The sequence below is a fragment of the Ctenopharyngodon idella genome, chromosome 6 (genome assembly GCF_019924925.1).
Source record: "Ctenopharyngodon idella isolate HZGC_01 chromosome 6, HZGC01, whole genome shotgun sequence".
NCBI lineage: Eukaryota > Metazoa > Chordata > Actinopteri > Cypriniformes > Xenocyprididae > Ctenopharyngodon > Ctenopharyngodon idella.
In genome coordinates, this window is record NC_067225.1 from 25,697,365 (window position 1) to 25,711,149 (window position 13,785).

At 35.3% G+C, this 13,785-nt stretch overlaps 2 protein-coding genes across 4 annotated transcripts; both read right to left on the reverse strand.

Annotated features, from left to right (window-relative positions):
• Positions 1-729: 729 nt before the first annotated feature.
• Positions 730-5,529, reverse strand: emc3 (ER membrane protein complex subunit 3). 3 transcript variants are annotated; one of them, XM_051897944.1, is made up of 9 exons: positions 5,378-5,529; positions 4,688-4,878; positions 4,534-4,591; positions 4,356-4,449; positions 4,154-4,258; positions 3,977-4,058; positions 3,804-3,883; positions 3,095-3,177; positions 730-1,630 (listed from the first exon to the last, which is right to left on the reverse strand). In XM_051897944.1, the coding sequence occupies exons 2-9, from the start codon at positions 4,840-4,842 to the stop codon at positions 1,502-1,504; spliced, it is 786 nt and encodes a 261-aa protein (XP_051753904.1). In that variant the 5' UTR covers positions 4,843-4,878; positions 5,378-5,529; the 3' UTR covers positions 730-1,501. The 3 variants fall into 3 exon arrangements, with proteins under 3 accessions (XP_051753904.1, XP_051753906.1, XP_051753905.1); XM_051897946.1 differs by lacking the exon at positions 5,378-5,529 and adding an exon at positions 5,153-5,285; XM_051897945.1 differs by lacking the exon at positions 5,378-5,529 and adding an exon at positions 4,986-5,121.
• A 697-nt stretch (positions 5,530-6,226) lies between these two features.
• On the reverse strand, positions 6,227-11,989 carry sec61a1l (SEC61 translocon subunit alpha 1, like). The gene is made up of 12 exons (XM_051897942.1): positions 11,827-11,989; positions 11,030-11,097; positions 10,876-10,941; positions 10,652-10,730; positions 10,172-10,303; positions 9,572-9,681; positions 8,858-9,011; positions 8,604-8,764; positions 8,276-8,473; positions 7,605-7,796; positions 7,432-7,508; positions 6,227-7,346 (listed from the first exon to the last, which is right to left on the reverse strand). The coding sequence occupies exons 1-12, from the start codon at positions 11,831-11,833 to the stop codon at positions 7,160-7,162; spliced, it is 1,431 nt and encodes a 476-aa protein (XP_051753902.1). The 5' UTR covers positions 11,834-11,989; the 3' UTR covers positions 6,227-7,159.
• Positions 11,990-13,785: the final 1,796 nt, after the last annotated feature.

The following is a 13,785-nucleotide window of genomic DNA, read 5'->3' on the forward strand; positions in this document are numbered from 1 at the left end:
GTCAGCCGCTTTAACAAGTTTTGTCTGAAAGGACCCTTTGCCATATTGTTCCTGAAATTATTTTCTATTATATTGAGCTTTAAATTGAATGGTGAACTTAAAAGTCAATGGAAAAAAAAAATGCGCAAATGCAAGTATATATCTCGCTATTCTGAGGGGGGGAAAGTCAAAATAGTCAGAAGAATTGTGAGATAAAAAGGCGCAATTACCTTCTGCATTTTTTTTATTCCGTGGCGGAAACAAACTTCCATAGATTCGTGAACCCTGTAGGCTTACTGGAAATATGCTCTAGACTTAATTGAATGAAGGTTTATTAACACGAACATTAAACGGAATTGGTTTTAATAAATAACATTTTATTAAAATGTAGATAAGAAACAAAAAGAATTAAATAAATTTCTAGTATTTTTAATGTAAATGCAAATTATATTTAGGCCACTGACTTTTGGAAAAAGAAAAGGAGTTTGGTAACATAGGCCAAAGTCTCACAGGCAGAGCAAATTTGTAACATTTTGATAAAAAAAAATATTGAAGTAGCCTGTCCTTTTCTTTGGAACATCATGCTGTAATGAATCTGCACAATCAGACCAGAAACATAATTTTTTAAAAAGTAAATGGGGTCTATTAGGATTTTATGTCGACTTCAATGGTGGATCCGCTTTTCTTCAGAAGTGGTAGAAAAATGAAGTAAATAAATCAGATAATAAATAAAGAATACAGAACAGTGCATCACTGTTTAGTAAAACAGGCTGTATTAAGAATGTACACATCCAGTAAATGTAGTGAGGGACATTAATTTTATAAAACCAAAGATGATGTTTAATAGACGTCAAATAAATATATCAAACATGCCAATAAATTCTAATCTCCGATCTCAATCAGTTTAATTGCAAAAAGTCTTTTTACTACATACTCAGTGCATGGTGTATTATTGGTACCATAAGAAAGCATCTAAAACTCTAGCAAATTTAGGAATATACTACTTATGTAACTGAACCTAAGTTATGGACTGTTCCACTTTTTAAATCATATTACTTTCTAAAACTTCCTGTTTGCATACTTGGTCCAAACAATCAAATGGTCCTAGTAAAACAAGAACATGGGGCTCTTAAAACAACTAAAGTTAATAAAAAGTTGTTAAAACAAAAATAAAGATAACAGCAAAAATCATTAGGGAATGTTTTCAAGAAAACCAGGCCACATGCTACACTATAGGGTGCACTGTAATGTTTCCGTTGCGTTGGATGAATGCAGTCGCAAGAGATAATCCAAAAAGCTTTAAGCTCAAAGCTTTGTCACACTATGACACTTAAGTCTGATAAAACATGAATGATGGAGGGAATGGTGCATGCAAATGACACAAAATGTGATATGCCTGCAATGAGCTTTATGACACTTTCTAGAAATCTGAATGGAAGTGTTTTGTCACTCCCACAACCAGTCCAACAATTCACTCTTCTAATTTGATGAGGTCCAAAACCTCTCAGTAGTAGACAGGCACTTAGAAGATGCCCGTTGGCAAGTCTTTGCTGAACATCCCAGACAAGTCCAAGTCCTTACTCATCAGATCCTCCTCAACATTCTCTAAGGCCCACTGGTGATCGGTCAACTCCAGTGCCTCCCATTCAGCCTAAAAAAAAAAAAAAAAAAAAAAGTCAGTACAGAATATTTATACAAATAAATCTTTAGGAAAAAAAATAAATAAAAAATAAAATAAATAAAATAAAATAATAATAATAATAATAATAATAATAGGTAGAGAAAAATAGATAAAGACCATTTAGTTTCCAGCCCCAAAATATTATATAAAATAAACCACAAAAATAACAGAATAAATTTAATAAGGTTAGAGTAAGGGTCAGCAAACTTTTTGTTATGAAGTGCCATTTTTAAGTTTCTGAGTTAATCCAAAAATATGTATAAATACACAAAAACATTTTAAATATTCATAATGGCTAACACAGAAATAGTGCAGAACCTAAAATATTTGTAAAGCAATTTTTCATAAACTTTTACATTTGTACTTTAGTTTGTTTGTTTCCAGGTTTAAATTAGACTTTTGAGAACAGATTTCCAATGGGCCTGTTTACACCTGGTCATTTATGCATTTTAACTGTTTGGATAGCTATCCGTTTTGTTAAAACTGTTCCGTTTACACTTGGCAACATAGAAGTGTCTCCACAAAAATAATATAAATCTCATCTTCAATTCCTACGCTATAAGCAAATTTAATGGAGTTCACGTCAAAAAAAGAAACAGATATGAGCTTCATTTTATTTATCATAAGCCAAATTCAAGATCAAAGACCGTAATTGGAGAGAGAGCGGGATCAGCACTGGTAAGATCATTTAGTGTCACAACTTTTAATGAAGACGACTGTGTGTTAAGCTTCAGGATGTGACACTGAACCTTTAGTTATATTTGCGGCAGTTTGCATGTTGGCCTTCTGAAGAGATGCTCAGCTACTCCTCCGTGGTGATGCGTGCTGCAGTAGAGCTGTCACATCTGGGTACTGGGAGCCATTATAACACGCTCTCACGTTTCGTTTTTACCATTTTAGGAGGAGTAAAATTTACATTTGTGGCTTCAACAACCAGATGCATTTTGTCCCGTTTCATCTTCAATGCAAAAAAATGCCCTCTCTTTCTGTCTTTTCACGATTTGATAGCTATCCGATCAGAGAAGACACATGAAGTGACCAGGTATGCATGAACAGAGATTCAATACACTTGGTTGAATATCTCCAAAATTTGTGAGCTGTGAGTGGTCAGTCAGTAACTTGTGTGCGCGTGATGCGCAGTGGTCACGCTAATGGTTTATCAGAGCTACACGCTTTCATTGACTTGCGCAGTTTAATTCTCACACTTTAATAGTATTTATAACTCCTAACTTAATAAAACAAGCTGTGTTGCTTTGACGAATGATTACCTCAAAATGTAGATCTGTATGCCAAGTATGAGGTACTTTATCTAAATGAAATATATACTGCTCTCGCTTTTGCTCACGTGCCAGCGATTACCCCTCTGCGTGCCAGTGTTGGCACATGTGCCATAGGCTGCCAGTGCCAACCCCTTGGTTAAAATATAGCTGATACCTTGAATGCTTTGTTTGTGTCAGCAGGCATTGCCATTGCAGCACCACTCATCTGTTCCTGCATGATGCGAGACTGATCTGCACCTGTTGAAAAAGTATGAAAATGAATTCATATAGCAAAGACTTTAGATATACAAAGATGGTGCACTTATATTACTATAAATGAGAGAAAGTGCAACCCACAATATTGCAGCATAAGTCCTGCCTTCTACATAAAAGAGACAATCACCAATTGATAGTCATCACGTCACTGCAGCTGCAGAATTTCCGGTTGCCATGAACATTCACATGCGCATTGGCTGGTCCAGCCTAAATGTAAGCTTTTGATACCCGAAATTGCTGCCCGGAGGCATTGCAAATAGTGAACAGACTTTCCTTGAAAAAGACTATATATAGAATATATATAGTATTTTATATAGAACTATATAAAAGAAATATATAGGGCCTACCCTAATTAAGTGATACAAAGGCAACATAAAAATATGCATAAATTAATTTGAATTTTAGGGCAACATTTTAAAGCTAAAATCTATTGCTACAGTACAAATTTTATTAAATTAACCAAACGCCTTTTTTTTTTTTTAGATTTTAGAACATTATTTGATAGCAGACAACTGACAATATTTACATCAATATTACAATATGGCATCACCACTGGAGTAGGTAAAAATTATGGTGAACTGAAATGGAACATCAGTGAAGTTATTTACCATTGTCCTGTCCAAGGATGAGAGAATACATGCTCCTGAGACCAAAGACATTCAGGAAATACCAAGATGCTGAACTCACCCTGTTAAGGCATACACAGCAAGAGGTTATTTAAAGATACAGCTTTGAATAAAATAAGAACATGAAAAACAATTAAGGTTGTGAGTGCCCTAACCAGGAGGCATCTAGAGAGAGCAACTCAATTCCCTGCTGCAGCATCGGCTTGAAGCGGAGCGTGAGAGGGAACGGTACCTTTGCTAGGGAAAGAACAGAATTATAAATGCGTTAAGATGAATTCTGTGAGAATAGACAACAAGAAGTCATATTTGATAACTAAAATTGTATCTCTTACTTGTGACAAACCCAGAGAAAGTCCAGTTGATCCAACCACCAATAAGGATCATAGGTAGGACATTTGTCACATTGCCTTTCATCATGTCTGTCAACATGCTGGGATCTATTTGAATAAATAACATCACATTAACCTTGTCACTCAATCCTGATGGTCATTTTATGATATATGCATAAAAGAATGTCGGTTTTAAAAGGCTCACCAGTCATTGGAGAGGGTGGGACCACCTTTCTTTTGGTTTTTTTGAAAAACCCATCTTCTTGATTATTGAAGTAGAATTTTCTCATCAAGAAAGACTATTTTAGCAAGAAACAACATTTCAGTTTCAGAAACTTCGGTAAGGTCTCAATCAAAAGACACAAAAGATAAGAAGGGCTCACTTGTTTGGGTATGTATTTTCCATTTTCCCGTAAAACTCTGCTCCGGATGAGAACCTGGCTGTGTAGAGAACATGAAGCACAAATCTTTAGTGTTCTGTAATGTGAGTTGCAAAACACATGTGGATGGATAATGAAACAGTCCAATGAAAGTTACCTGTCTGAAACCTGCTCTAACGTGAGCTTCTTGTCACTTTGTAACAGAATTGAGACATAATGGCGGATCACTCCAACCAGAAAAGTAATAAACACAATAGGCAACACAACCCAAAGGCGAATGTTGGAGTCCAGGAGGAGCTCGGGCTCAGCCATGCTTCTGTGAAGGGATGTTGATGGGAAATGCCCACCCTAAAACAGACAAATATTAAGTTTAAATTTAGTAATCTCTTCGACTTAATGTAGTAATAAAATAACTAGCAGATATTTGTGAACCCTTGTGAATTAATGGTTAGTACATCAATTATATGGTCATAAGTTAGTCTTCGATTCCCTCAGGTGCCTATTAAATGTTAAGTCTGGCTGTAACATATGGCAGTCTTTTGAGTATGCAGTTCTATTTCACCGAAGGACTAACAATTTATTAAATGATTATTAAGCTTATACGTGTGTATGATGTATCTACCGGATTTAAACCATACAGGACACACAAAAAGAAAAGCAGGTGCTTCAGATTGTTTAAATCCACCCATTTTAACGACGCGTCAGGGTTAGCTTGTTGCTAACAACCTTCTTTCAAGCTTAGGGTAGCGATGCATCATTTATTGGCATATACACACCAGCACCGACCATAAGCTATATTCTCGACGGTACCTGTTGCGACAACTTTATCATAATGCATTTATTGTACCTGCTGTCGTATTCAAATGATGGTTTAATCTCAGAGAAGCGGGATAACGACTCAGGACAGGATGCGACACCATCGAGTCGCAGCTGCTGTAAAGACGTGAACACACTGCACCGAACAGGATTTCAGAATAAAAGTCATTTTCACAATTAAAGTTCAAAATCAAAGAAATATGGCATAAAAATGTAATTCTAATGTATAACTGTGAAATAATGTAATTCTAATTCTAAATAAATGTATATATTTATTACATTTTCATTTAATAACTATACTGGCAATTAACCTTTTATCTTTTTTGACCCGTTTTCATTATAAAACACTGTTTTGGTATTAGCATACAGCTTTAAACTATTTATCAAAATTGACCACAATTTTTAGGATAATAGGATGATCAATTTAAAAAAAAACAAAAAAACAATACATGAGTATAATTTACTGAATTGTTAGATTTTAGTGTATTGTTAAATATTACAGCATTTCATAATATTACATAATTTAAATATTTTTCTTTAATTTTAATTTCATTATCACTTCAGAGATGAACAGTATTCAGCATTTGACATTACATCTGAAAGGACAGTATGAACAATGTTATTTTTTAGGATGATACCATGCAGAAGAAAGCACATGACATTTAACTAAGGAAAAAAAATTTTTTTACAAATTATTTTGACGATATATATATATATATATTATAATATATTTATTCATGTAATGTGGTAGCCATGTGGGTTCTGCACAGAAATCATTGGTTTCACTCTGTCTGAAGTAACAGTCTTTTGTCTTAAAACAACAGCATCTTTAAGAAACGTACAATTTGAGCTCAAAATGTACAAAGAACAAAACTCAAAGTATTCACAACACATTTTAATACTGTGGTCTGTATAAGAAAACAACACATGAAATGCTCTTCTATTACAAACCACATCCTCTCATATCAACACTGGCATATTCATTAACAGGCAGTTTCTGCAGCATTTGGTCCACTAAAAGAAACCATAGCTAAGGGGACTATAATAGAAACATTAAGTAGTGTGACTGAAATGCACAGAACTATTTTACAATAGCCTTTAGATATAAGAAGAAAAACAACAAACATAAATATAATGGAAACTGCTGGCAAAACCTCAACAAATCCAATGCAGTAATCTCAAAAAAAAAAAAAAAAAAAAAAAAAAAAAAAAGGCATTTATAAACCAGGGAAATTTTAACAACCAATCCAATGTTTTCACACACTCAGCCCACACAAAAATGCAATGAGCAAATGTGCACATACCCAGGGTAAAAAAAAAAAAAAAACTTTTTGTATTTACACCATATTAACTGTTGCCATGACATAACATTGCGCTTACCTCATCACACACATACTGAGACAAGTTTAGTCCAGGGTGTATCAAATGTTGATCAGGTTTGGACATGTTTCTTCCATTATGCATTATTGAATGGAATTACATCTAAAGTTAGATACTTGCTTGGGAGGTTTAAAAAAAAAAAAAAAAAAAAAAAAAAAAAAAAATTTAAAAAAGGGGGGAAAGAGTGGAAATTAAGGATGGTTACATTCCCATGCTTAATACTGATATATCAAGCTTCCCAATTTTCCAAAAGGGAACAGAATGCAATTCAGTCTACAACACTGGTGCAAAGCGAGCCACTACGGGTCAGGATCAGACACACAGTGGGAGCACATCCTTGATGTAGAACATTAAAGTTGTGCGTTTAATAAAACAAAAATCATATAAAAGAACTTAACCTTATAAATTCATTCAGTCTGATGTGAGGGCCGTACTAAAAGAGTAGAGCACCCATGCTGCCCACTTCACTCTGTTCTTTCACAAAGATCTCAAAGTATTGGTAGATGATGGTGACTGCCAACAAAATTCCAGTTCCTGAGCCAATGGCTCCCAGGAAGTCGGCCATGACTGACAGACCACCTATACACAGGCCTCCAAAAGCTGCAGCTGTGGGGATGTACCTAAACGAGGATTTAAAAAACATTTTAGTTATTCCATATTTGACTCATTGAGCCTAATTAAGTTTGAGTGCTCTACATGTTTTACCTGTTGAGTTCATGGACCATAGAAGTTTCTCTGTGTCCCCTCATAACCATCTGCTGTTCTTTCAGTTGTTTGGCGACCTAAGTAATGCAAAATGAACATATAAAACCCACTTAAGTCAACTGTACAGTGCAGCTCTGTGTGATCAGTAAGAAGGAATATTCTAACGCTCTTACATCTTTGGCAGAGGATCCAGACACCTCAATCCAGGTCTTAGAGAAGAAGGCACAGGATCCCAGCATGAAGATGATATAAATGACAGCATGGACTGGATCCTCCAGAACTGTGCCAAAAGACTCTGGGGGAGAGAGGTAGTAGCACAAACCACCTACTGGGTAAGCACGAGCTGGCCCTCCACTTGAGCTATCCTGTTAACAGAAACAAACACACTTTATAAGTACACCAAATATTTTTTAAATAATTTGTTACACAACCCAAAGTCTGATAAGCAAGCTAAAATGAGTAGCATTCATCTGGTCATGTGATTTCAAAATGGCAGCCTCCATGAGGGTGGACCACACAAATGTAGATTAAATAGTTTTCTAGGCCACTGAGGTTCATCTTGTGTGAATGTACATGCTTTAAAACAGTGGTTCCCGACCAGGGCACACTAGAGGGGCCTCAGCAAACATAAAAGTGACCAAAGAATGACTTAAAAGAATTTAAAATTATTACATTAAATTATTATTACTAACTCTAAATCTAATTTAAAATGCTAAATTAAAAACACAACATTAGAATGTAAACTGAAATCATATCAAATCATTTAAGTGAAAAAAAAAAAAAGAAAAAAAAAAGAAACTGTTCAGACAACGCAAATATTGTAAAGTAACAATAAGTCACTTACCGACCAAGTCCCCAGCAGATTGACCAAGAAGTTCCCGCTAAAGCGAGTGGAGAGCATTTGAGAGATGACATAAAGGTTGGACACCAGTGCAGACTGCAGGATGATGGGAATGTTGGAGGTGTAAAACAGTTTGATGGGATATGTGTTGTACTGGCCACGGTAACGTGCCGATTTGATAGGGAGGTCAACTCTGAAGCCCTGTGGAACAAGAACAATATATATCCTTAGCATCTAATACGTGTTGTCAGCTAATTCGTGTTAGGGATTTGAGCAAGCAATGACAACAGTGACACCTTAGCAAACACCTGTTAATCAATAATCCACTAACCTGGAAGTATATGACCACAGCAAAGACGAAGACTGTAGAGATGAGGTTCATGAGGTTGGGCAGGTTCTGTCTGTAGAAGGCCTCTCTCAGAGCTCGTACTTTATCAGTACGAGTGGCCAACAGGTGGAACAGAGCAATAATGGCTCCCTCAAACTCAGTACCTGAATTCAGAATTCAGTCAACAGAATTCAGTCAACATCACTTATGACACCACAGAATGGTTCAAAAGAACATACTTCATCCTGAACACAAACCTCTTCCTGTGTTGACTGTGGTTGGGCTGAACGCTTTCCACACGATTGTCTCACAGATGTTGGTGGCGATGAAGAGAGATATACCAGAGCCCAAACCATAACCCTTTTGCAACAACTCATCCAGCAGCAACACAATCAGACCGGCCACAAACAACTACAGATAACAGATCATCAACATTAAGTGATCAACCATAACATAATTAAACTCTTTACAGAGCATGCAGACCACTAAGGAAGGTGTTTCCAACAAAAGAAAAAATAATGCTCTTCACAAACTAAAGCACAAGATAAGACTGACAAGATACAGGATGTCGATCAATCACTTTCTTTACAAAGGCGCTCATTTGCATAGATAGGGTTAGATGAGAATGCAACAGATTAGATTATTTAAACTGTGCCTACAAAGGTAACTGCATTAGCCTGAGCAAAGTCTTGTGATTTTACAGACAATTTAACAACCAATGCTGATATCTAATACGTTGAACAGAGAGAGAGAAAAAAAAAAATTGTTGTCAAAGATAGCATCTAGAATGAAGAGTACTATAATTAAATGACTAAAAACAGAAAATGTCAGGAGATTCAGTCAGAACCAAATGCTTCTGTAGAAAAGGTTATCAGCTGAAGAACATACTTACCAATATATCAGTTTATCACTACTAAAATTATTTCAAGCACAGGTAGATATAAGAGTGAATAGAGAGAATGTGAATTAACCTGGATGATGATGAGGAGGCAGATTCCAGCACCCATCTCTGAAGGGTCTCCATACATGCCAGTCATAACATACACAATAGCCTGGCCAATGGTGATGATCATGCCAAAGACTGGTGGAAAGATCTCACAGTTAGATGTCTTACAGAAAACAAATGCAATGGGTTTTCTACAAGCATTATTGCACTGGGAGCTGCATTAGACCTTTCCATTAGTTTCAACCAGTGAAGTCACTTAATTAGCTAAGAATATCAAAGACCACAGGAAAGATGTGCAACTGGTAAGGGATAATGCATTACCATAATTTTGCATTGTTGCAAGTTGGCAGTGCCTGAAGGGGTGTATTTTATGAACAAAACTGGATGACTGGAAGTGATCAAACTACTAAATTAATCAATCAAATTAGTATACGTTTGGCTTGTCATTCAAATAAATATAATAATAATTATAATAATAGAAGTAAATTCCGAATTCAACAAATTACCAATCAAAATCAAGAATTACAGAGAGCCACTTAAAAAGCCATAACATTATCCTCCATGGACAAGAATCATATATATATATATATATATATAGAGTGTAAAAGAGAAAGGGTTGCCTTACGCTTCTGAGCTCCGTTGAAGAGTGCTCGGTCTTTAGGTGTGTCTCCAACCTCAATGATTTTAGCTCCAGCCAGCAGCTGCATGATTAGACCAGACGTCACAATGGGAGAGATACCCAACTCCATCAGAGTTCCTGAAACACACATTTTTAAGCTTTAATTAAAGTTTTACTGAACTAAATCTAATGGTCGGCCAATTTGGGATTTTGCAAAAGCAGGTGACCAATATTTAAAAATAAAATGATGTATAACAAATATTAGATAATATTTACTCAATATAATAATTTGGGATAATTTCGTATAATTCATTAGCAACTAAACAATCAGTTATTGGCAGATGTTGATGAACTTCAAATAAGCATGGATGAATTAAAATCCAATTATATAATTATGAGCAAATTAATCAGCCAACGATATTTGATTATATCATTCGTCTGACTGATTCAATCACGGTCTGACACTGTGGATTCAGCTATACACACCTCTGTTGGATGCCAAGATCACTCTCATCCAGTAAAATGGATCTGCTGAGTCTGAAGACATGATTCCAAAGAGGGGAATCTGGAGGAGAGGGATCATACAAGATCATTTAACCATAAAAACATCCAAAGATGGAAATGTTTGGTTTTAGAGGTTTATAAATGCACAATAATGATTTGTTGATCATCAACAGTTTACAGCACTAACAGCTTAGGAGTAAACATACCTGGCAACAGACCAGAAAGATAAACAGGGTGATTGCGGTCCATAACACTTTTTCTCTGAACTGAATCTGTGGTGAAGAGATTTAAAGAGTTAGTATTGCTGAAATGCCACAAGAACTATTAAAAGCAAAAGGTTGATGTGATAAAACTGCATACCCTCCTCTCTGGTTTCTGGATCTCAGGTAAAACAGCACAGAAAGGCTTTATCACCTCCAGGAATTTAACTGAAAAAGAAAAGAACCACGCTTACAGTTATTATAACCGAACATGAGAAAACAAGACCATGACACTATCTCAAGAGCTCTTGGTGATTCAGACGACGTGGCTTTAGAGTTTCGGGAGTTCAAACTAGTTGCTTGAATCTGTATCTCTTGCAACGTCATCATTCAGTACAAGAAAGAAAAAAAAAACCCGACCCAAATAACATTTATCAAAACATCTGTCCACCAAATGTATGCATAAAACTAAAACAAATCACGCTACGATACAAATTAATGATTATTATCATCGTTAGCGGACTTTTAAATGAAGTTAGCGTTAGCATTTTTACACATCATGCTGCTAATGAGACTGTTACGTGCTATATATTACAGGTTTACAATACAATCAAATTCTAAGCAATGAAATAAACAGCAAATGTATTTGTGATCAGGCTAGCTTACTGACCTAGTACTAGCCGGCCATGGTCGCTTTTTAAAACCAGTGGAATTACAAATTTAACCACTGAAGTAACATTTTAAACGACAAAATAAGATTACAAGTACGTGTTTCTGTGGACTCGGTAATAAAACAACGAACAACATTTGATTTTGACAGCAAGATACAGTTGCTAATGTATAATGAATGAATAAACTAAGATTAACTTAACTAGTTAATATTAAAATACCAGTAGTTTATAACTACAGAATACATGTTAATAGACTCGAAGTAAAGTAAAAACGATGAAGACTCACTGGCCATGGTCTCCCTCTGATGATGGTCCCAGTCTAGCGGTTAGCAAGCACTAGTCAGTAGCTCTATGAAGAGTGTGCTCAGGACACGTCATCACCCACAGCACATATACACGTCAGTGCCTGTGCCACAGAAATAGTGGGTTGAAAGGAAAATGAAATAAATGGAATGGGCGGGATTAGTGGCCCGGAAGTAGTCTCTGATGCTGTCGTAATTTCCGTAAATAAAACATAGATATGATCGTTCTAAACTATAGTTGGCCGTTTTATCGCTTCACGGAGTAAATCAGTGGAAATTTAGGTTTCTCAGTGTTTGACTGTTCAGACGTATATTATCGCTCGAACAGGCTTGAACGTGTCAGAGTAGACACGTGATAAATGTTATTTTTCTCAGCGCAGTCACAGTTGTTTATGATTATTTAATAATGATCTAAAGTTAAGGTGGGGCTGTGATGGATGCATTACCGGAACAAACATTTGTAATTAATAAATTTATTGATAATACAATTTAATGCATTTCCGGGTTTCTCAGAAGCGGAAGTCGTCATAGTTGGGTAAAATTCTGTAGTGGTGAAAGAGAGATACATTAAATATATTGTTTGTGTTTCCATTTACACAAATAGCAAAAGAAAAACTCCACAATAGTGTTTTCGTGACTTTCAAAAAGAGGGAAAAAATAGAGAGCGATTGATAACGGCAGCCAGAAGAGAGAAAGATGTCATTTTTACCGTCACTTCCATAGCCGCTGTATTAGAAACACCCTCACAGCAGAGTTAACATTTTTTTTTTTTTTATTTGATGCAATTGTATTATAATATTAAGTATAGTGTTATAAATGTACATACATTTTTTTTTAATGAAAATATAAATAAACTATGCTGGATTTACGATATTGATGACCATTAACGCAGTCTGTGAAAAGGTGGATGAGTGTCTAAAATAACTTGATTAGAATTGTTGAATTATGGCGTTTTGTTATCTTTTTTTCCCCTGTGACTGTGCTGAGACTGACAAACGTTTTGATGCATTAGCCAAAGTAATTTTTTACAAGAATAAACCTCAAGGTGATGTGTATTGGTAAAATAATTTTTCAACTCAATCTACTTTCAAAGAGAACATTTAATTCCAACGTAATAGAATGGGTAATGGCAACAATTAAGAAGCACAAAATATTAGTGCTTAAATTTGTGGTGAATAGTTTGTTTCTGAGCAACGTAACTGAAATGTCTAATTCCCTGCTATACATAAATAACCGCCAGGAGGCATCCCTGCATCAGAAACCAGAGGCTCTTGATTCATGAAAAAAAACCTATTGCCACAAGGACTTGACTGGTGAATTAACCCAGGGAAAAAAAGGAACCATATTTAATTTTACTGAGATGTTGATTTATGACAATCAATTTGAAAATGAGTCAGATTTAAATGATAATTACAAAATATTATCATATATCATATTTATATTCAAAATATAAATCATCTTTCCATAAGAGTGCTAAATTTGATCACTAAATTAATGTCAGCCAGAGTTAAAGACCAAGGAATGGTGTTCATGGTGAAACCTCCAAACAATTGATATCTCTGAAAAGCCATGAATGTGCTCTTTACAGAACATCAAGACTTAAAAATTTAAAGTCCACTACAGAGGACAAAAGTCTATTCCTGGGTCCCATGAGGATATAGGTGAGGGTCCCTGAACAAATAGTAGACGAACAATGGAACTATGGATTTGGAAATAATTTTTATATCATGTTTATTTGGACATATACCATGATAACACTATTAATTTTTTGTATTATAGATGATATGATTTATTTTTAATATTAAGTATATTTCAACATTTATTTTTGTATTTTATAAGATGTATCAGCTAGAATAGTTGGTGCCGAAAGCCTAGTGGGCAGCAAGCTGACATATAACGCGCTTAGGCAACAAAATAAAGGCTATATATTGTTATTTATTTGT